General features: G+C 48.7%; 1 protein-coding gene across 1 annotated transcript in view; it reads right to left on the bottom strand.

Moving 5' to 3' along the window:
• Positions 1–22,379, bottom strand: part of CFAP77 (cilia and flagella associated protein 77) — a 154,778-nt gene extending 132,399 nt beyond the window's left edge. Inside the window, exon 1 of the mRNA XM_061433950.1 lies at positions 21,986–22,379. Coding sequence (XP_061289934.1) covers positions 21,986–22,180 — 195 coding nt within the window. The 5' untranslated portion in view covers positions 22,181–22,379. The remainder of the gene's footprint in view (positions 1–21,985) is intronic.
• Between the last annotated feature and the right edge of the window lie 1,156 nt (positions 22,380–23,535).

Below are 23,535 nucleotides of genomic sequence, written 5' to 3'. Positions count from 1 at the left end.
AGCACATCAAGGTGATTCCCACCATGAGATTGTGCCCAAAGAACACACAGGCAGTGTTCACCTCACAGAGGGAGTCAGAGAAGAAGAGGAAGCATTTGGATTGAGACTTTGGGGATGAGAATGCACTTTTTCCAGCCCATGAAAAGAGTAAGGAAGCTGTTCCAGGCAGAGAGAGCAGCCTGTGTAATTAGAGATAATATTATTGGAGCATAAAGATGGAGAATAGTCCTAAAGCGCCAATACTTTGGCCACCTGATGGGAAGAGCCAATTCATTGGAAATGACCCTGATGCTGGGAAAGACTGAGGGCAGGAGCAGAAGGTGGGGCGACAGAGGATGAGATGGTTGGATGGTATCACTGACTCAATGGACGTGAGTTTGAGCAAGCTCTGGGAGATAGTGAAGGGTAGGGAAGCCTGGTGTGCTGCAGTTCATGGGATCACAAAGGGTCAGACACCACTGAGTGACTGAACAAAACGATGCAGCAAAACAAAACAAAAACAAACAAACAAACAAAACCAGGGCCACCAGTGCACGTAACTCCTGTTGACTGCAGTGCCTCCCACAGCCTGTCAGCAAAGACACCTCTAAACCACCAAATACTCACTCATTCATTTTCTTCTATATTCATCCATTCATTTATTCAAGAGACCATATAGAGTGTCCATGATTTGCCAAATACTGGCTAAGAACTTGAACTAAAGCAATGAAAAAGACACAGTCCTTGCCTAGATTCACTCACAAGTCACTGCAGGTAGAGAGCCATAGAAAGGGACAATTTCAACAGAGTATAAAGTGAGAGAGGCACACAGAAAGCACTGGCAGATAAAGAATCACTTTCCCGGAGAAACGTCTTAAACTGAGTCCTAAAGAATGTGTAGGAGCAAGCAAGGGGTACAGTGAACAGGCAGAGGGTAGAAACGTGAGGAGTTACAGGAGGAGATGCAGATGGGGATGTGCAGGGAGCTGTAGATGGGGATATAACCGAAGTCCGGTCCAGAGAGTACCCAGAAACCCACTGAATCATCAGACACTTACCAAGAGATAGACACTTGCCCACAAGAAGCATCCAAAAGCAAGCCTGTGACCCTCCCACCAAACTCCTCACACCTCCTTCTCCCTCACCCCGTGCACTCATACATCACGCTTCACAAAGTCCTGCTAGGTCTGCCTCCCAATCTCCCTCCGATGTGCCCACCCGTCTCCATCTCCTCCATCCTCATTCAAGGATTGTCTCTCACCTGCATGACTTCATGAGCATCCCAATGGATCTCCCTGTGGTCACCCTGGTGCTCTGCAGTCCATTCTCCACCCTGTAGCCAGAAGGGCCTTTCTAATGCCAATCCGACACATCCTTCCACCTCCAGTCCCGATTACTGCTTCACTGCTCAACAGCCTTCATTGGCTTCCCATTTGATGTCGTTCAGTCACTAAGTTGTATCCAATTTTGGGACCCCATGTACTGCAGCACGCCAGCCTTCCCTGTCCTTCCCATCTCCCAGAGTTTGCTCAAACTCATGTCCATCGAGTCGGTGATGCCATCCAACCATCTCAATCCTCTGTCGTCCCCTTCTCCTCCTGCCTTCAATCTTTCCCAGCATCAGGGTCTTTTCCGATGAGTCAGTTCTTCGAATCAGGTGGCCAAAGTATTGGAGCTTCAGTCAGTCTCAGCATCAGTCCTTCCAATGAACACCCAGGACCGATCTCCTTTAGGATGTACTGGTTGGATCTCCTTGCAGTCCAAGGGACTCGCAAGAGTCTTCTCCAACACCACAATCCAAAAGCATCAGTTCTTCAGTCCTCAACTTTCTTTATGGTCCAACTCCCACATCCACACATGACCACTGGAAACACCATACAGATTGTTAGTGACCCACATTAGTTGTGCTTAAGGATTAAATACCAATAATGAGGCAAAAATACCATAGATGGCACAAGATCACCATGATGGTCCTACGAATTGTGTCCACACCACACTGGAGAAGAGACCACAGAGTTCTAAATGCTTGCCACACCCACCAAGATACCAGCCTGTCAAGTCCAACACAAAGGATGCCGCTCTACTGATGGTCGTATTATTCTGACCACAACTCATGGACCAGGGACCAGGACTCAGGCCCAAAGGTGTTACATGTTGAAGTCCCAACCCCCAGGACCTCAGAATGTGACCTGATTTGACCATAGTGTCACTGCAAAGGTAATTAGTTAAGATGAGATCATAATGAACCTAGGGTGGGCCCCTAATCCAAAATGACTGATGTCCTGAGAGAAAAGGGAAATTAGGAGAATTCCCTGGTGGCCCAGCAGTTGAGACTCCGTGCTTTCACTGTGAACCCGGTTCAATCCCTGGTCAGGGAACTAAGATCCGAAAAGTCGATGGGCATGGCCGAAAAGGGGGCGTGGATTTAGACATAGACACACATGCAGGGGGAATGCTGTGTAGATGTGGAGATGGCCTACTTTAAGAGATAGAATCCTGTAACAGATCCTTCCCAAGTGGCCCTCAGAAAGAACCAGCCCCTGATTTTTTTTTTTTTTTTTTTAGACTGTTCTATACATCAGTGTCTCTTTTGCTGTCTTGTATACAGGGTTATCGTTACCATCTTTCTAAATTCCATATATATGCGTTAGTATACTGTATTGGTGTTTTTCCTTCTGGCTTACTTCACTCTGTATAATAGGCTCCAGTTTCATCCACCTCATTAGAACTCATTCAAATGTATTCTTTTTAATGGCTGAGTAATACTCCATTGTGTATATGTACCACAGCTTTCTTATCCATTCATCTGCTGATGGACATCTAGGTTGCTTCCATGTCCTGGCTATTACAAACAGTGCTGCGATGAACATTGGGGTACACGTGTCTCTTTCCCTTCTGGTTTCCTCAGTGTGTATGCCCAGCAGTGGGATTGCTGGATCATAAGGCAGTTCTTTTTTTTTTTTTTTTTTAGAGCATATCATTTTATTGGCATTTATTTTCTTTTTCTTTTTTTTTTTTTCTTCCAATTTTATTTTATTTTTAAACTTTACATAATTGTATTAGTTTTGCCAAATATCAAAATGAATCCGCCACAGGTATACATGTGTTCCCCATCCCGAACCCTCCTCCCTCCTCCCTCCCCATACCATCCCTCTGGGCCGTCCCAGTGCACCAGCCCCAAGCATCCAGCATCATGCATTGAACCTGGACTGGCAACTCGTTTCCTACATGATATTTTACATGTTTCATTGATAAGGCAGTTCTATTTCCAGTTTTTTAAGGAATCCCCACACTGTTCTCCATAGTGGCTGTACTAGTTTGCATTCCCACCAACAGTGTAAGAGGGTTCCCTTTTCTCCACACCCTCTCCAGCATTTATTATTTGTAGACTTTTGGATCGCAGCCATTCTGACTGGTGTGAAATGGTACCTCATAGTGGTTTTGATTTGCAAGCCCCTGATTTTTGATCCAAGGTTTCAAGGCTGAGCTGACACCTTGATCCCGGATTTCCAACCTCCAGACTGCAAGGCAATGAATTTCTGCTTTTAAACCACCTCAATCGCGGTCATTTTTTGCCCTACCAGCCCTGGTCATCCAAAGCAGAGGGCAAGATCACTAGACCCAGTAATGACCAGAGAGGTCATGATGGAGCAGATGGGATTCAGGCTGGGCTTCAGAGGAAAGGGCAAAGGGTACAGAAAAGCAGAGCTTTCACATTGGGAAGAAAGTAGTGGACAGGCTGGAAGGCACCTTATGCCCGCATGCAAGAGTCAGAGCTTCTCATGCTCCGAGAAGTCAGTCCTGAGCTGCCCAAACCTGGTTGAGGCTGGCCCACGTGTGTCTTAACACCTACTCTCCCCAGCCTTGCACTAACTCCACTGCAAGCTTTTTGTATTGATAAATTCATTGTCTTATTAGGTAGTATCTTCTTTATATTTAGATTAATGACCACATAATGATCACCTGGCCTGATTTAGATGATGTCATTTTAAGAAATTATGGCTTAGATCCGTCTTCTCTCTCCCCTTTCCCTCTGCCCTGCCTGAATTATTCCTGCGGAAGAAGCCAATTAATAGTAGCTTGACTGCTGTAATGCAGGCTGCTGTACAATGTAGCGATGCCTAATGGAGTTTTAATTTCCCCGTGGTGAGTCAATATTTGCTTTAAGAAAGAAAAATGTCACCATAAACCACTGCCCCAAATGAATTTGGTAGCACAGAGGGTGAGAGAGGCTTCTTCTTTAGGTAAACAGTGATGGAGTCTGGATCTGGGGGTCCGGGGGGGTTCACTCTTCACAAATAGGGTTGCTTATGGTTTTTCGTTCTCTCCTTCAGACAATGGCGGTTATTAAATATTTTGCTTTGCAAATGTAAATAACTGTCAGAGATTCACTCACAGTTTAAAGAGTCTGAAACAAACTCATTATAATAGAGAAGAGGAACAATTTATTCCAGCCTATTAATAACTTGTGGGGCGCAGGGAGGGGAACAGAACATGAGATGTCCCTGTTTGAAGACGTTATGGGTGTTTTCTTATTTCCCCCCAGCTAGCGTTGCAGGTGGAAACCCAATCCTACTTTTTTAAAAATGGATTACACTTTTCAGGATCACGCAAGGAAATGAAGTTCTGCGACTCCTCTCTCTCATAATAAGTCTGTCCAAAAATGATGGTGCTCATTCTGTTGAAAGATAGTTTCATTTCCCCCTCAAAATTGGCATGAAAAATTTGCCTTGCCAAATGAACGTTGTATACTGAACTTGTCAAATCCTTTCTCCTGACACAAATAAAAGATAACATTGGGTGGCAGCATGTAAAACAGCTCTGACAAGACAGCAAAGGGAGACAAAGAAATATGCATATTTTGATGATCTCGGTTTTAGAAGCTGGGCTGGGGAGGGGTGCGGGGAGGCGGGTAGCGGCAGAATGACTGGCCAGCTTTGAAAGCTTCAGGTAACAATTGAACAAGTCACTTTCATGTCGATGTTCAATGGTATAATGACCCTGTTTCCAATTAGCCAAAACATGACAAAATCCTAACTTTTATAGTGGCACAAACTGCCAGGGAGAAGATGGACGGACTGACAAGACTTCTCATCCACAGGTTCACGGGTGAACTGCATGGCTGTAATTACTAGTTCTAACGCAGTGGGAAAGTATTCCTGGTGTGTTTAAAAATAAATAAGGTAAATGATCACCCTTTCATTAGATCTGTACTCATATCATATAAGTGCCTTTTTTTCCTATTAAAATTGTTGATTGAAGGCCGTTAGCTGTTTATCAGCTTGAAATTACATTTCTGCTCTCTTCGGGGCTGCCGCCCGTTCAAAATCACACTCGGCGCCTAGTTAGTAACAAGAAAAGACTCCTAAAACTGCAATTGCAGGGGGAAAAAGAAAAACACATGAGCAAGAAACCCAGATTGCACCTTCACATCCCCAAAGGCATCACGCTTCTTTGTTCTGCTAAGAAAAATTAACCTCAATCTCAGCTCCGGGTCCCTAGATTGATTATCATAGTCATTTAAATACTGTAATCTCATTTTCAGCATTGGGATAAAGAAAGGGAGGGGGGATCCTGGGAGGGTGGAAGCAAGGCTGGAGAGAGAAAGGAGGAGGCGGGGAGGGGATGGGAAAACAGAATAAATTATCTGACAAAGGGAAGCTGGGGCCTTTCTGCTCACAGAGCCTATTTCGGATCCTTCCACTTGATTGGAAAAGTTGATGAAGTTTAAATGAAGCAGAATTAGAACCTCAGGCCGCTGAGTATTGACGGGGCAACACGAGAATGTGCAATTCAATAGCCCTGGGTTTCGGCAGAAGACAAGGGAAGGGCCTAAATGGCGTAATCTTCAATCGAATCGAACAGCCACTCGGACAAGGCAGGGTAATGAGTGAGGGCCAGCTCGGGCCTGTTGGTTAAAGGAATTAATCCGCCCTGCCGCCCGCCCGAGCCGGGCTTTGATGCCCATTGTGTGGGACCCTGTCCCAGTCTATCTAAATGCTAACGAACTGCGGGGGTGAGCAGGGCTGTGCTTTTCTTTGCTGGCGCTAATCTGATGACAATTTGCTCTCTCTGATTAGGGGGGCGGGGAGGGGACGGCGGTGGGTGGGAGAGGAGGAGGGGAGGCCTGCCCGTTGAAAGGGGGGGCCATTCTGGTGAGCCCCAGCCCCCACCCCCAGAGCTCCTGGCTCCCTGGCCCGCAGATGCACATGTTTAGAATAACATAAACTCCAGGCGCCCGTGGGAAACCAAGTGTCCATGCTCCTGTTCTCTTTACGTCTTGTCTCTTCTTGAGACCATATGTGTGCACATGCGTGCTCAGTCGCGTCCGACTGATGCGCGACCCTCACAGACTGTAGCCACCAGCGTGCTCTGTCCGTGGGATTTTCCTGGCAAGAATACTGGAGTGGGTTGCCATGCTGAAAGGGCGGGCTTTACCTTAAGCCACCCAGCGTCGGGCCCTCCTTGCGTTCTTCCTATCACACCCCCTCCAGACTTTCCCTCCAAACACACCCAAGCCCGTGGCATCCAGCTTCTCACCCTGTCTGGTCATCTTCCACATCTAAAATGCTCAGCTTTCTCCTCTCAGTCCCCTGAGTCCTGCTTGGTCATCCAGAAGCTCCAACAGGCTTTTCTGGACCACTCCAGGCCACGGGGCCTCCTTTTACCTGTTTTGTCTGTCTTGTAGGTCTGAGTCACATTGGCCTTATAGGTTTCAGCCTTAGAAGTGCAGCAACTTCTAGGGAGCATGTGTGTGTGTGTGTGTGTGTGCGCGCGCACGCGTCTGGTGTGGCAAATGTGCCCAAGTACACTATAAGCTCCTTGAGAACAGAAAACACACCTGTGGATGACGTTGACCTTTTAGACAGGTGTAGGCGTAGATGGGGCTTCCCAGGTGGCACTAGAGGTAAAGACCCCACCTGCCGATGCAGGAGATGCAAGAAAGGCGAGTTTAGCTCCGAGTTGGGAAGATCTCCTGGACGAGGGTATGGAAACCCAGTCCAGTATTCTTGTCTAGAGAATCCCATGGACAGAGGAGGCTGATGGGCTATGGTCCATAGGGCCACAAAGAGTTGCACATGACTGAAGCGACTTAGCACGCACGCACACACAGATGTAGATGGATTAGATTTTTATCTCTCATAGATCGAGCTGAGATCATAGACTCAAAAGTCTGGCACTTAGCAGGTATTTAACAATGAGGGCTGTGGATGTCACCAAGTTCTTTTGATTAGTCCAGTGGCTGGAACCTCAGGCTACAGAGTCCCAGACCTCTCAAAGCCTGGCACCTCCACCCACGTGCTGGATGACTGTGGGCAACTTGTGAAACCACTCTGAGACTCAGCTTTCCCATCTGTAAAATGGGAACGATGGTAATCCTACATTTTTAGAATTGTGGCCAAGATTTTAGGGAGGTGATGCCTAAGAAGGACCAGCAGAGACTGCCTGGTACACAGTGGGTTCCACTGCTGTCAGCTGCCTCAGGAGAGCATCAGCTGGCCAAACGGGTCACCAGCCAGGAACTTTCTGGAAACCCAGACTCCAGGCCTCCACCTCCGCACACATTCCCTCTCCAGGAGAAGTCAGGCCCGCGAGCATCCTGCCAGGCGATCCTGGGAGGATCTGCCGCCAGAGGACCACGCTACTGCCAAAGGAAAGATGGAGGTTTCAGAAACACCAGACACTTTCCTTTTAGAAGGGGAGTTTCTGAAAGACTCGCTTAAACCTCCAGATTTATGCCCACTGGGTGCCTACAAAGAGAGCAAAGTCTTAAGTGACAGTTTATAAAGGTTTTGGAGGCAGACATGAAACCCGGCATTCAGTCCTAAGGGATCCCTCAGAATCGCCCCAACAGGCTCCCTCAAATGATGTGGGCAAAATGCAGAGAATGACAGACTAGGGGGCTTGTTTAACTTGCAAAAAGTAAACAAATCGCAGGCACTAACCCTAAACCATCGTGTTGCTCATCCCACCCACGGTGCTCCAAACATGCAGCCTGGTAGGGTCCCAGGCTGCAATGACCACGTCTGTCCCAGCAGAGAAGGGCTCGTGACGATTCCTCCAGTCCACACGCAGCATCCTGCAGCCAGGCATGGGTCCCTCTGTCCCCAGTAGCACCGGGGGTGGGCGTGGGGGGAGGCTGGCACTTAGACCTACTGTTGATGTCTGGATTTGTCTCTCACCCTCTGTTCTCAGTCTTGTTTATCCTACTTGCTTTGGCCCCTGCAGCTCTCAGATCCAACCGGGAGCCCCACTTTATCTGGCCTCACTCCCCACCCAGCCTCCTCTCAGCTTTTGCTTCCCTGAAGCTTCCTGAGTTCCAAGTTTCTCCTTGCCCTGGAGGCATGAAACCACTTATTTTGTCTGAAACAGTCTCCACCGACCACCCACCCAAACACAAACACATACACACTCCGGCCAGCACCCAGTAACTGACCACTCCACTCATTCCAGGTTGGGATGAGATGTCACATCCCTGGGCTTGGACTTTAGCCTCCTGACACTGCAACCACCTCCACGGTGCTTATCCCTAGGGAAGAGGGAGTTGCTCTGTTGTCTGCCTTCACCAGGGGCTTCCCAGGTGGCGCTAGTGGTACAGAAGCTTGCCAAGTGCAGGAGACCTAAGAGATGAGGGTTCCATCCCTGGGTCGGGAAGATTCCCTGGAGGAGGGCATGGCAACCCACTCCAGTATTCTTGCCTGGAGAATCCCATGGACAGAGAAGCTTGGTGGGCTACAGTCCATAGGGTCGCAGAGTCAGACACGACTGAAGCGACTTAGCACACACGCATACACTGTCTTCACCAGGGCTTTGTGCTGCCTCCAAACAGGAACTCAGGCTCTCCTGTCCACAGAGGTCCCTCCAGGCCCAGCAGGCTGCCTGGCACCCAACAGCCCCTTGATAAATATTTTGCAAAGTGTCGAATGAGCAAATGAAAGGTAGGCTCCAGACGGTTCTCAGGGAGAAAGCCATTCAGGTGTGGAGAAACCAAGGCTTCAGGACATTCCAGGGACTTGCCCAAGGTCTCTGAGTCAACAAGAGTGTGCAGGAAACTAAGAGCTCATGACTAGTTCTGCAGCCTGGAGTGTCTGGTCCAGAGGAAGTGTGTAGTACTGAATGAATGGATGGATGGATAGATGGATGGATGGATGGATGGATGGATGATGGATGGATGATGAGTGGATGGATGGGTGGATGGGTGGATGGATGGATGGATGGATGGATGAATGGATGGATGGGTGGATGGATGGATAGATGGGTGGATGGGTGGATGGGTGGATGGATGGATGAATGGGTGGATGGAGGATGGATGAGTGGATGGGTGGATGGATGGATGGGTGGATGGATGAATGGATGGGTGGATGGATAAATGGGTGGATGGATGGATGGGTGGATGGGTGGATGGGTGGATGGATAGATGGATGGGTGGGTGAATGGGTGGATGGATGATGGATGGGTGGATGGATGGATGGATGGGTGGACGGGTGGATGGATGATGGATGGATGGATGGGTGGATGGATGGATGGGTGGATGGATGGATGGGTAGGTGGATGGATAAATGGGTGGATGGATGGATGGATGGGTGGATGGATGATGGATGGATGAGCAGATGGATGGATGGGTGGATGGATGGATGGACGGATGGATGGTTGGGTGGATGGATGGATGGATGGGTGGATGGATGGATGGATGGGTGGATGGATGGATGGATGGATGGGTGGATGGGTGGATGGGTGGATGGATGGGTGGGTGGATGGATGGATAAATGGGTGGATGGATGGATGGATGGGTGGATGGATGAGCAGATGGATGGATGGGTGGATGGATGGATGGACGGATGGATGGTTGGGTGGATGGATGGATGGATGGATGGGTGGATGGATGGATGGATGGGTGGATGGATGGATGGATGGATGGGTGGATGGGTGGATGGGTGGATGGATGGATGGATGGATGGTGGATGGATGGATGGATGGGTAGATGGATGGATGGATGGATGGTTAGATGGATGGGTGGGTGGATGGATGGATAGATGGATGGGTGGATGGATAGGTGGATGGATGAATGGGTGGATGGATGGGTGGATGGGTGGATGGATGAATGGGTGGATGGATGAATGGGTAGATGGATGGGTGGATGAGTGGATGGGTGGATGGATGGATGGATGGATGGATGGGTGGATGGACGGATGGGTAGATGGATGGATGGGCGGATAGATGGATGGATGGGTGGATGGATGGATGGGTGGATGGATGGATGGATGGATGAGTGGATGGGTAGATGGATGGATGGATGGGTGGATGGGTGGATGGGTAGATGGATGGATGGGTGGATAGATGGATGGATGGGTGGATGGATGGATGGGTAGGTGGATGGATGGATGGATGGGTGGATGGATGGATGGCTGGATAGATGGATGGATGGGTGGATGGATGGATGGATGACACATAGCCTGAGGAGGAACTGAGGATGCTCAAGTCTGACAATTCAGTGCATTTTTCCCCCTTCCCCCTCCCCATGAACACACCATCCTTTTTCCCAGAAAGTTTCTCTCAGTCCAAAGTTGATTCACCCTGAAACTAACGAAGCTTCATCTTCAGGGCCCTTCTTTACACGTGGCCCCTTCCAGGGCCTTGGATCTCATTTCCAACATCATTTTTAGTTTTATACTATTTCTTTTTCAATTCTTAATTTTTTTTTTTTTTTTGGCCTCACCATGCAAGTTGCAGGATCTTAGTTCTCAGACCACAGACTGAAACTGGATTCCTGCTGTGAAAGCACTGAGCCCTAACCACTGCACCACCAGGGAAGTCCCTGTACCCTGTTACTTAAAAAGAGATCCCCGAATTGCATAAGCTGCAGGCCACACAATCCCTACCTTTCTCTACCTCTGCCCCCATCGTATCTCTCCTGGCTCATCTTGGTGTCAAGATTCAGCTCAAGTCATCCAGTCTAGGAGACCTTCCCTCACACCCCTCCATCCAGGCACAGCTGCCCTCAGGCGCTAAACACAAATCCATCCAGACAGACAGCCATCACCGAGTGCTTGCTCAGTCACTCAGTCATGTCCAACTCTTTGCGACCCTGTGGACTGTAGCCCACCAGGCTCTTCTGTCCATGGGATTCTCCAAACAAGAATGCTGGAGTGGGTTGCCATTTCTTCCTCCAGGGGATCTTCCCAAGCCAGGGATCGAACCTGCATCTCCTGCAATGGTAGGCAGATTCTTTACCACTGAGCCACCTGGGAAGCCCAGCCAGGCTTTGCTGTTTATTTTAATGCCTGTTTCTCTCTATGAGAGTGTAAGCTCTGTGACAGCAAGGCCCATAACCAGATTGGTTTATACCCCTCCCCCGACCCCCGTATCCTTGGTGCTTAGCTCTGTGTCTGCTACACAAGCAGTTAATTCTGTTAATTCAAGCAGTGAGTGAAGGCCGCACCTTCTCTTGTCCATTTCAGACCCTTGCTCGGGCCAGCTCCTCCCTAGGCGCCCCCTCCTCTCCTGTCCAGCCACTGGCATCCAACCCACCCTGCAGCCCCAGCCCAGGTGCACAGGCTCTCTGAGCTGCCCTGGGTGCTCCAATACTGCTCTACTTTCACCCTCAGATACACCTCTCAGCGCCCCTCCTTCCACCTCTAATGACTTTTGGGAGTCGTTTTAATGCACCGAGTCTGGTTCTCCCCGACCGGACCATAAACTCCTTAGAAACGAATTCTTAAACCTCTCCTGTTTCCACTTGTGCCTTGTACATTATAGGTGTGCAATAAATATTTGCTCATTGACAGATGGGTTCACTGACAGCTTCAAACACACACCAAGACGAATGTTTTAAAGTCAGTGTCTCTGTTCTTAAAGATCTGTGGGAGACCATGGGGATACAGGAATGCAGCTCCTAAACGGGACCATTAAGACGGCATTTTAGGCAGCAATATGGCCAAACTGACTAGAGTCCAGCAAGACTGACCCAAAAAGCTGCCAGCAAATTTTCCAACTCCCTTAACTGCAACGCTCCGGCCATAAGATTGCCCCTCTTCGTGACTTCCAGGGTGCCCGCATCTTTGTGAGAGGGGCAGCCTCTGAGCTTTGGCTAGCTAGCTGGGGCTTTTTCTCTGATATGGCGAGAGAGCTTGGACGTTGCGCCATTGGTTCCAAAGGGCCAGCCACCTGGCAGTGACGTGGCCTCTCACGAATGTTTTACCTCGAAATCAAAGCGCTTCTGATTCTCCACTTTCATTCCTCTGGACAAACACAAAAGGTTTTGATCCACACAAAGAAATTCATCTTGTTCGCTTCTGGCTTCATTGGCCTCCCCACCACCCCCCACCCACTCCCCGCCAATATGTATTGTTTGGTTCATATAAAAGATCAAAAAAATCCCTTTTCTTGGCTCATTATGTGTTTTCTACAATGCTCTTGGTTAGCTGTTCTCCCCCCGTGTGCCCTTCATGTTGACCTTTCTGCTCACTGACCCACGTCAGTCAGTTTCTTGACCAAACCCTGATGGGCCTTTAAACTGCTGGGTGGAAAAATACAGCTGTTTTCTTTATAAAGCACATTGACCTGCTCGCCTGAAATGTTGTAGTTAGTGCCACAACAAGAGTGTATGGGCTGGGCTGCAGCTCTGGTCCACCAGGAGTTTAATTTCTGATGAACCAAATCCATTCCATTTTAAATCTTAAATGAGTCCATGCTGAGAAAAACGCAACCGACACAAGCCCGTGGCAGTTGACGCGCCAGGGAGACAGAGCCTGTGCGCGGCGGCCAGTGGCCGCTAGACAAACCAGCCCCACGCTAACCAGTTTAGCTGATGAATTACCGGGCCACGCTCTGCGGATGGCTGGAGATGCTTTTTTTTTTTTTCACTCCAACATGGGTGAGGCTGGAGATAGACAAGCCCTGACGGAAACCAGCAAGCAAATGGAACGTGTAACGAAGGGAAAGGAGATGGAGCCAAAGAGGGGGATTTGAGAGACTCCCCTGGTGGTCCAGTGGCTGGGATGTTGCCTTCCAATGCAGGGCGTGTAGGTTCAATCCTTGGTCAGAGAGCTAAGATCCCACATGCCTCATGGCCAAGAAACCAAAGCATAAAACAGAAACCACATTGTAATAAACTCCGTAAAGACTTTAAAAATGGTCCAAAGTTTCAAAAAAAAAAAAAACTTTAAATTAAAAAAAAAAGGCAAGGGATTTTAAATGGCCATAAAAGGTCCGATGGTCCTCATGGTCCGGGAGCTAAGATCTCGCAAGATGTGCAACACGGCCAATAAATAAAATTTTTAAAAATTAAAAGAAATTAAATGGCCATAACAATGAATGGAGTTTGGGGACAGAAGAAATTAAACTAAAGCACTGCATTTCTATCTTCTTTGTGTTAAATTTTCAAGAGACCCTGGACCACAGATGAACTAGTAATGAATCCTCCACATGTTGATGTTTTCTGGTTCAGGGTTTTAGAGAAACCCTGCCTCAGCACTATTGGTACTTGGGGAGATGATTTCTTTCTTAGGGTGGTGGGGGAGGGCGTACTGTGCATTGTTGGATGGCACCCCTGGCTCCTAGCCACTAGCAGTGCCCTTTCCAGTTCTGATAACCAAAAGCATTCTTCTGACATGGCTGGATGTTCTTTAGGGAGCCAGACTGCCCCTCGAGGTTGAGAACCACTGGTCTGCTTCTAGAGTGCCATAATCTCTTCTGTAAGATAGGGTCTCGTTCAAATCTGTCTTCCTTACATCCTTGAGAAGTAAACAAGGTAAGTACTGGCACTCATACTTTCAGTTCAGTTCAGTTCAGTCGCTCAGTCGTGTCCAACTCTTTGCGACCCCATGAATCGAAGCACGCCAGGCCTCCCCTGTCCATCTCCAACTCCTAAGTTCGCTCAAACTCACGTCCATCGAGTCGGTGATGCCATCCAGCCATCTCATCCTCTGTCGTCCCCTTCTCCTCCTGCCCCCAATCCCTCCCAGCATCAGAGTCTTTTCCACTGAGTCAACTCTTTGCATGAGGTGGCCAAAGTACTGGAGTTTCAGCTTCAGCATCATTCCCTCCAAAGAAATCCCAGGGCTGATCTCCTTCAGAATGGACTGGTTGGATCTCCTTGCAGTCCAAGGGACTCTCAAGAGTCTTCTCCAACTCATACTTTACAAATGAGGAAACAGGCTCAGACATTAAGCCATTTGTCCAAGAACCCTCAAGAGAGTTAGAAGTAGGATTGTCTTCACCCTTAGCCAGGGCGCACCCATCTGTTCCAGGATACACGGCTTTAGGAAACATCTGATATGGTGGGCAATGGTATTTTCCAAAAAAGAGCACAAAGGGGGAAAAGAGTAAGCCCCCGAGTGGATCTGTTTCATGATACATTCATAAGTTCACACTGAGGACATTTACTGAAGGTCGATTAATGAGAACAAGGTTGTTTTGAGGAACTTAAGTGTTGGAAGCAGGATGATGGAAAATAACCAAAGTGCCCCCTTATTCAGTGCCCTCCTGAGCCTGGCACAGCCATGTCATCTCATTTGTCATTGTTCAGTCACTAAATTATGTCCAGCTCTTTGCAACCCCATGAACTGCAGCATGGCAGGCTTCCCTATCCTTCACTATCTCCCAGAGTTTGCCCAAACTCACGTCCACTGAGCCGACCATGCCATCCTACCATCGCCCCCTTCTCCTCCTGCCCTCAGTCTTTCCCAGCATCAGGGTCTTTTCTAATGAGTCATCTCATCGAATCCTCATGACTCCCCCACAGCTGATGCTAACTATAACAGCCCATTTTACAGAGAGGAAACTGAGGCTCAAAGGTAAGTAACCTCACACATGGCACAGCAAGAAAGCGGCTGAGACAGAACCCGCCCTGGGATCTGCCTGGCTCTAGCGTGCCATCCACACCGCCTTCCTCTCCAGTGTGGTGGCTGCAGTTTTATACCTGCCTGAGCAGCCAACTTACAGCTGTATCTCTTGTGATCATATGAAAACACAAGCTGTAGCCTGGAATTGTTTTCACAGTCCTTGTTCACACAAATTCTGGGTTGAAAGGAGTCAAGTGGCAATTTCATCTAAAGTTGAATTGTTACCAACAGTCAACAAATGCTTGCATCTTTTTTTTCTTTACAAATATTTAATATAAGTCAGGCAAGAAGCACACAACACTCACAATATCTGCTAAAACCCGCCAAAATGCAGTACGATTGTGACTGTGCCTTGGCTTGTTTTTGCCCAGCCAGCCAGAGGGTCCTGGAGTGATGGCCCAGCAGAGGAACCTAGGGTTTCACAGAGCCGGGTCCCCAGGGCCGGACGATGGCTCTGCACACTGGCCTCAAGGAACGGAATCGCCCAGCCTCAGAAGCCCATCGAGGTCTGAGCTTGCTTCCAACCCCCTCAGTCTGTGATTTATTTACTGCAGGGCCAGCACAAACACAAAATTAACTCAAATCATACCTAACAAGTTAGGGTCTCCATATAGAACACGTTTAATTGAGTTGCCTTCCCATTATACTTTTTAAACAGTTAAAGGTGCGTTTTGGGGTTTTTATAAGGTGCATTTTCTTAACAAGCGGTTTGAGTGAGACACTTTATGAGAACGCATGCCACTGGAAACAGATGACCAACTTAAGAACCACTGCAATAGGAAATACGGGCTTGAAATCTCCACAGGGCCAGTCCTAAATCGAGAAAACTCTGTCTTTCAAATACAGGAAAAATGGCCTAAATTCTACAAGTGAGCAGCACGTGAGCCTGGAAGTTTCTGGAAGGTGCTGGAAACGACTGCTGACTTGTCCATACAGGACTCAGAATTCTTCCTAGAGGAACAGCCTTACTGCCAGCAATCTGAGAGTTTAGAAAGGGGCTGGGTTCATCCTGGGGAACCCAAATTCCTGAGGTTTGAGAGCTAAAGGCTCGTTCTTTAGAGGGACAAAGAGGAAGGCAGGTCTCAAGCAGAGCTGCCTCCGCCCTAACCTGCGCCCCCTACCATGATGGTAAAAAGCCTGAGAGAGAGCAAGTCTGCTTTCTGAAACAGCCATAGGACCGGGCACTGCTTACAGCCCCTGCTCGCTCACCCTGATCACCAAAGATGTGTCTGGGTGCCAGGAAGCCAGAAGTTTTGATTTAAAACAAGAGGGGGAAAAAAAAAGGAGGAAGAGAAAAGAAAAAAAGGACCGAGAGAGAAAGAGTTCCAGGGATGAATGAGCCCACAGCTTTCCCTGGAAAAATAAAAGCTTCCCACCAGCTGGCTGAGACTGTCATTAGGATGGTGGTGGAATTTCAGTCCCCTTCCTCGTGCTGTATTTTCCCCAGTTACTCTGTAAATTGAATGTAAAAGCATCTGAACAATCAGAGGCACATTGTCTTCAGTGCAGAAGCGGAATGTAACACTGTCACGCTTTACTCGATCATGAAAAAGACCCTGACCCGCACTGGGGTGTTCCCCCGACTGTGGGTCTGCCATCCTCTTTGCATCTGTCTCTACCTACGCGTTGACATTCACCAGCATCAACACTTATTAGAGATGTTACGTTCCTAGTGTGGTTGCCTAATTTCGTCAAGCACCCAGTTTGAACACACTGGCTCTAAATAAATGCTTCCTCGTGATGACGATTACTACGATCCCAGCGCTGGTGCCAAGGCTGAGGAACTAGAACTCTGTTGGGGTTGGGGTGGAAATCTGTGAACACTCAGGATCTGAGGAGGGTGGAATCAAACAGCCCTGGAAGGCTTGGTTTCTCCTAGTCTCCACCCCCACCCCAGGACCAGAATCTACCTTTTCGCCCTTCAAGGTCCAGTTTCAGAACTTTTCCTCTATAAAGCCTCTTAAGTCCTACTCAGGGTTTCCTCCTCCCAAATCTGAACCCATCCAGGTAGTGCAGAAACTTGAAACTTACAAGGGGTGACCTATGACATTGCCTGTCTCATTATTATCTGTGCACACACACAAATATACATGTGTTACACACGTATATACACATATACGAAGCAAACCAAACAGATCTCGCCTGCCTCTCCAGAGCGACAGAAGATTCAAGGCTGTCAGCGAAGCAAACCAAACAGTCTCTCCCCATAATTGTATTGACAGAATATCAGCTGAGTTCGGCTGGCAGGAAGGGTGTATACACATATATACACATACACATATATACAACACACACACACGTATATATGCCATACATATGAAATACACATATATGTGTGGACAGAGGTGCCTGGCGAGCCACCTATGGAATGCATGGGGTTGCAAGAGAGTTGGACGTGACTCAGCGACTAAACAGCAACAACAATAAGTGCATAAATATATATATTCCATCCCTGTAGCTGAATAATTAACTCCTTGCAGGCAAAAGCCGAGCTCTGAATTTGCCTCTATGCCCTCAACAGAGCTTAGCATGGTGCTGAGTACTTCATGGACATTCAGTAAATATATCCCAAGAAATTAGTAGAGTTCACTCTGAAAGGCATGTTGTGTGAAACAATAATGGAATCAGACTCATTGGTGAACATCTTTTGACTACCTGCTGTATAGATACATAACCAATCCGGGTCGTCACTCATTAGCTAATCATGTATTGTGGCCAAAAAGAGCACGGGACTGGAGGCTAGGTGATGTAAGTCTCACCCCATTTTGGTGAGCAGGTCAGGGTAGCGCCTTGGGCAAGTCTCTTCCCTCCTCTGAGCCTTAAGATCCTCAAAAAAAAAAAAAAAAAAAGAATTGGACTAGATGGCTGTAAGCCTCCTTCCAGCCCCCAAATGATGTGATTCTGTAACTCTATCTTACAAATGCATGCACTTCTTATTTGTGACATAAACCCCCACAGAAAAACAAAGTCGGTGATAAATTATGAAAAAATCGGGTGCCGTGATCATTTGCACTCTCTAAGGATGCTCAATTCAATAAATTCCACCCCTATACCTCGCCTGCCTCTCCAGGGCGACAGAAGATTCAAGGCTGTCAGCGAAGCAAACCAAACAGTCTCTCCCCATAATTGTATTGACAGGCTATCAGCTGAGTTCGGCTGGCAGGAAGGGTGAACCCTGACAGGTTCTGTGAAGGAACCTTGAAGGCTATTGGAGCAGGATCCTATGTTGAGTCACAGAGTTCTGGCGGAATGAGAATCGAGCAGGGAGAAGCTGGCTTCTTTCTCTATTTAATTTTATTCTTCCCAGAGAATCACATTTGAAGGAAAACTGGCTCACGTCACTTTATACAATAGAATAGGAGCCCTTTCTAGTGGAAAATATTTACTTCTTCTTGGGGGCCACATGAAAACATGGGGTTGATTCAACCAGCCCCACTCAATAGCCGGTTGGCTTGGTTTTAAATGAGGCAAACGGTTGCTGAGCATTTGCTGATAAAATATCTGCTTGGATGTCTGAGGTTTTCACTTTTCACTTGCTTACGGTGGCATCTTGCAGACACATTCTTGAATAACTGATATGCGTACGTCCCGGGAAATTCCATGGGTGTGAAACAGCACTGTTGTGTTTGTTCAAGGCAGTGTGCTGCATTTTAAATGAAAAAAAGCCCTGATCCTATTCACTGGAGAAAACAATCTGAGCAACAACACCCCCAGTTTCGGGGGAGTAAATGACTATAGCTATGGTGTTACATTCTCCCAATATAGACAACAGCCTTCAGGTTCACAGTGAGACAAAACCCAAATATATCTCAGTTCCAATCATCCTCCCGCAGACACCCCGGGCAGAGGGCACTCCCGCCTCTGCTGCACACTGAGAAAGTGCACAGAAAGGAGGGCCTGAAAATCTGGGTTCGTGAAACTGACATGCCACAGTGAAGAAATCCACAAGCCATGCCTCGACAGAAAGTTCAGCAATATATTATTTTTGAAAAGATTTTGTTTTTAAAGGCTCCGCCATCTTGGACACTTTCAATCTTCTCCTTTCCTTGAGAACTGAAACCCTCCCTCCCCAAGTTTTTTCATAATTTAAATTTTCTTTAAAATAGAGGAAGCTGTTTGGAGTTTGAAGTGGTAAGAGGAGAGCTGCCCTGGGAGCCAGTGAACGTCACTTCTACCCTGAGTCCCACCAGAACCTGGCACAAAGAGCCTGCCACACAGCCCCAGCATGCCCAGGGCAGGAGAGGTCTGGAGAAGGCAACAGTCAAGGCTGTGCCTCGGGCTCGGTGTTTCTGCAACTTTTACTTAGGTCAGGTTTTGGTAGAAAATCTGGCAGCAGAGGTCAGTATTGAAATGTGGACATAATCTTAACTGCTACTGAAAGTACCTTCAGTTCAGTTCAGTTCAGTTCAGTAGCTCAGTCGTGTCCAACTCTGCGACTCCATGGACTGCAGCACGCAAGGCCTCCCTGTCCATAACCAACTCCCAGAATTTACTCATACTCATGTCCATAGAGTCGGTGATGCCATCCAGCCATCTCACCCTCTGTCAGTACCTTAGGGCCCATAAAAAACTGGAGGGAGCATATATGAAACGAGTTGCCAGTCCAGATTCGATGCACGATACTGGATGCTTGGGGCTGGTGCACTGGGACGACCCAGTGGGATGGTACGGGGAGGGAGGAGGGAGGAGGGTTCAGGATGGGGAACACATGTATACCGGTGGCGGATTCATGTTGATATATGGCAAAACCAATACAATATTGTAAAGTTAAAAAAATAAAATATAAAATAAAAAAAAAATGACGTTTAAAAAAAAAAACTGGAGGGAGGAAAGAAAGAAGTCCAGCTGCCCCAACGAGACAAGCTGGGCACAGTCACCAGGACGCCCCCTGCCGCTCAAGCCCCGTCCCTGCTGGCTCTGTGTCTCAGGCCCTGAAGACAGAACCCCCACACGTAGGCCAGTGACTCCTGTACATTTTCCAACCCAAAGTTCAGCTTCAGGAAATAGGACTGAATGTCTGGAAGCTGTGCAGCTAGCGCCATCCAGAGGCCAAATGCTGTCTTTCTTGATTCGCAGTACAAGCAAAAGGGAAAAGGCACAGGAATTTTTACCTATAGATGTATATTATACATGTTTGTTGCTGTTGTTTAGTTGCTAAGCTGTGTCTGACTTTTTTGCAGTCCCATGGACTGTAGCCTGCCAGGCTCCTCTGTCCATGGGATGTCCCAGGCAAGAATACTGGAGTGGGCTGCCATTTCCTTCTCCAGGGGATCTTCCTTCATTCCTAGGGAGGGAACCTTTGTCTCCTGCTTGGCAGGTGGATTCTCTGTCACTGAGCCACCTGGGAAGCTCATTATATACATACACATGTATGTATGACACAATATACACACACATGTATATTGTACATACATGTGCGCACACATATGCAAAACATACGTGTATAATATGTATGTGTGTGCATGCTAAGTCATTTCAGTCGTGTCCGACTCTTTGTGACCCTGTGGACTGTAGCCTGCCAGTCTCTTCTGCCCATGAAATTCTCCAGGCAAGAATACTGGAGTAGACCGCCACGCCCTCCTCCAGGGGATCTTCCCAATCCAGGGACTGCACCTGTGTTTCCTGCATCTACCTGCATTGTCAGGCGGACTCTTCAGCACAGCGCCACCTGTATATCTACACATCTACCTATATTGTATATGTGTCTTTATGTCTATATGGTAGCTTGGGATGGGTATCACACACTATTCATTCACCATGGAGAATAACTCCATTGTGTTGTCTGTCCATTTTGTACTGAAGTAGGAAGGTGTTGGCCCATCAGTAACTGCTTGAGTAAAAGCAATGATCAGAGGCAGGGATGTTGATGTCCTCTTGATCCCAGAATGTCTGATCTTGATCCCATCTGTGGGAGGCACCTGTCCTCTGAGAATGGCTATTCTCACCTAGAAATAGGTGAAGAACTTTGCTCCACTTTGGGTGGCCAAAAAAGGGGAGCATATTAGATGGAAGAGTGCCCAGTGAAACAAGCCAGCTTCTCCCAGCTGCTGGCCCAGGAACATAACAATAGTTTGAAGAAGGCAAGAGGAGAAAGTCAAGGTTTTCAAAGGAGCCAATTAACTCAGCTCATCTTACTACGATGTTAAGATAGCCTAGGTTCCCTGTACCAAAAACAAACAAACAAACAACAACCAAAACCTCTGAGCTCTGAGCAGCTCCTGGCGTTCAGATAAATAATTGCTATTGAATCCACGGTTATTACCTGCGCCTTCCACCTCCAGCGTCTGGGGAGCTGCGCGCATTTTTAAAGGCACACTGCCCTCCAGTGGCGCAAGGTAAAATTGCATGACCTGCTTTCCTAGCGCCAAACTTCAACTTGACTTTCCTGGCGCCCTCATCCCGGGAAGGCGCGTGGATGCCACGGCGTTGGGTTATCACTAGCCTGGAAACTTGACTAACGCGAGCGGGCTTGCGATCAAAGGGGAGGCGAACTCTTTGGAAACTGCGCCTCCCTCTCGCCGGTGCCTGTGGGCCCCCCATCGCAGAGAGTTCTGCGCTTTTTGATGGTGGGTGTGGGGACGATGCGTCGGGTCGTAATTTTGCATAAGAGTATGACCGGGTGGAAATTAACACGGAAGTGATACTTTCAGGATAGATACAGAACCCTCGTACATAACAGCAGCCCCGGCGTGCAGAAGAATTGAGGGAGGCGGCCTGCACCCTGGGAGGGCTGGCAGGTGGTAAGGACAACCAGTCTGTCACCCCTCGGGTTCATTCCGGGCGAATACATATGCAAACAGCCGCCAACGTGGAGGGCTTACCGCGCGCGTGTCGGCGGTCCTGCAGGGATTGATTACCTTATGCGATCTGCACGATCACTCCCTTGAGATCACTCCCTTGAAAGAGTTCCATTCTCGACCCACTTTGAGGATGAGGAAACTAAGGCTCAGCGAGACTACGCGGCCTGCCACTGACCGCACCAAGGCCGGAGGACGTGGAGGGGGGAGGGGTCCAGGTCTGTCTGGACCAGAGCTGGAGCTTCCAACGCCGCGCTCGGGCGGGAGGGGTGGGACCCGGGCAGAACAGGTAGAAACCCGCGGCCCCGCGGATGCCCAGTGAGGGGACGAGCGCAAAGGGGCCAGTGGGTGTGGGGAGGGCCTCACCTTGACGATGAGCGGGTTCTGAAACATGGAATCCCGCACGACCCCCAGCCTCTCATTCTCCATGCCCGGCCGGATGTCGGCCACGGTCAGGGGCCGCCGCGGGGGTGGGCAGATCTGGCTGACCGTGCGGCGGACCGGCGGCTTCTTCTTCTTCCATCGCGTGAGGTCCTGGCAGGAGTTCCTAGCCTCTGGCATCCTGGGGGGTCGCCGCGAGTCCGCCTGCCGGCTGGATTCAGCGCGCTTCCCAGCTTGGGGGCGGGCAGCCGCGGAGCTCAGAGCGGGTGAGCCCCCAGTCCCGGGACGCACCACCTGGACCCCGGGGGGGGCTCAGATGCCGGGCTCCATCCGGAGGGAGGCGTGCCCACCTCGCACTCCCCCGCCTCCTTGCGAGGAGAGCTAAAACCTACAAAAACCTCTCTGTAGGTTTATGAAAGGGTCTTCTGGGAGCCTCGCTGTGGATTTGAAAAAGGGAGAAAATCATGATCACCCCTTAAGAAAAAATGGAACCGCCCGTCTCCGTGGCGACGGGACGCCAACGGCGCTGGAAAGGAGCAGGTCGATTGACTTACAGGAAACTTACTGGCGGCCACCTAATTGGACCTGTTTCGGAGTTTTCTTACTCGAGGAAAACTCAGGAATCACCACAGGGCTACGGATCTAGCTGAAGTCTACACAGATTTTAAAAGCGACGGATTTCTAGAGGACCATTTACACCTGATTTCCAAGTTAAAACACTCCCCTCCGCTCTCCACCCCTTCCCATTTTTCCCAGCGCCCCTCCCCCGTCTCCCGCGCCGTTCCCTCGCCCCACACACACACACACACACACACACACACACACACACACACACACACACACACACACCCCCAGGGCAGGCTGCTATGCGTTTCAGGATGAAATAGAAATTGGCATTCTAGGACTGATGTTACTGCTAATCTTAGATTAGTCGTCTTCCTGAGTCTTCTGTTTTCTTCTGTGAAATGGGTAGTGAGGAAAGTCTAGAGCTGAATGAAATCAATGGTACTCAACTTTGCGCAACAGAATAAAGAGAAGTTGAAAAATACAGACTCACTGAATCAGAATATCTGGAAATGGAATCTAGGAATCTGCATTTTAATACTCCTTCCCCTTCGGATTTTTTCTTTTTTTTTTTAAGTTCGAAGCTACAGAAACTTTGAAAGAAGAGTGCAATGAAAGTCTGTGTAGACTTCACCTAGATTCATTCAGTCCAGTCCAGTCGCTCAGTCATGCCCGATTCTTTGCGACCCCATGGACTGCAGTGCTCCAGGCTTCCCTGTCCATCATCAGCTTCCAGGGCTTGCTCAAACTCGTGTCCTTTGAGTCGGCGATGCCATACAACCATCTTGTCCTCTGTCGTCCCTTTCTCCTCCTGCCTTCAATCTTGCCCAGCATCAGGGTCTTTTCCAGTGAATTGGTTCTTCGCATCAGGTAGCCAAAGTACTGAAGCTTCAGCTTCAGCATCAGTCCTTCCAATGAATATTCAGCACTGATTTCCTTTAGGATTGACTGGTTAGATCTCCTTGCAGTCC

This window comes from Bos javanicus, chromosome 11 (assembly GCF_032452875.1).
Source record: "Bos javanicus breed banteng chromosome 11, ARS-OSU_banteng_1.0, whole genome shotgun sequence".
Taxonomy (NCBI): domain Eukaryota; kingdom Metazoa; phylum Chordata; class Mammalia; order Artiodactyla; family Bovidae; genus Bos; species Bos javanicus.
This window is presented reverse-complemented; position numbering and strand designations above follow the sequence as displayed.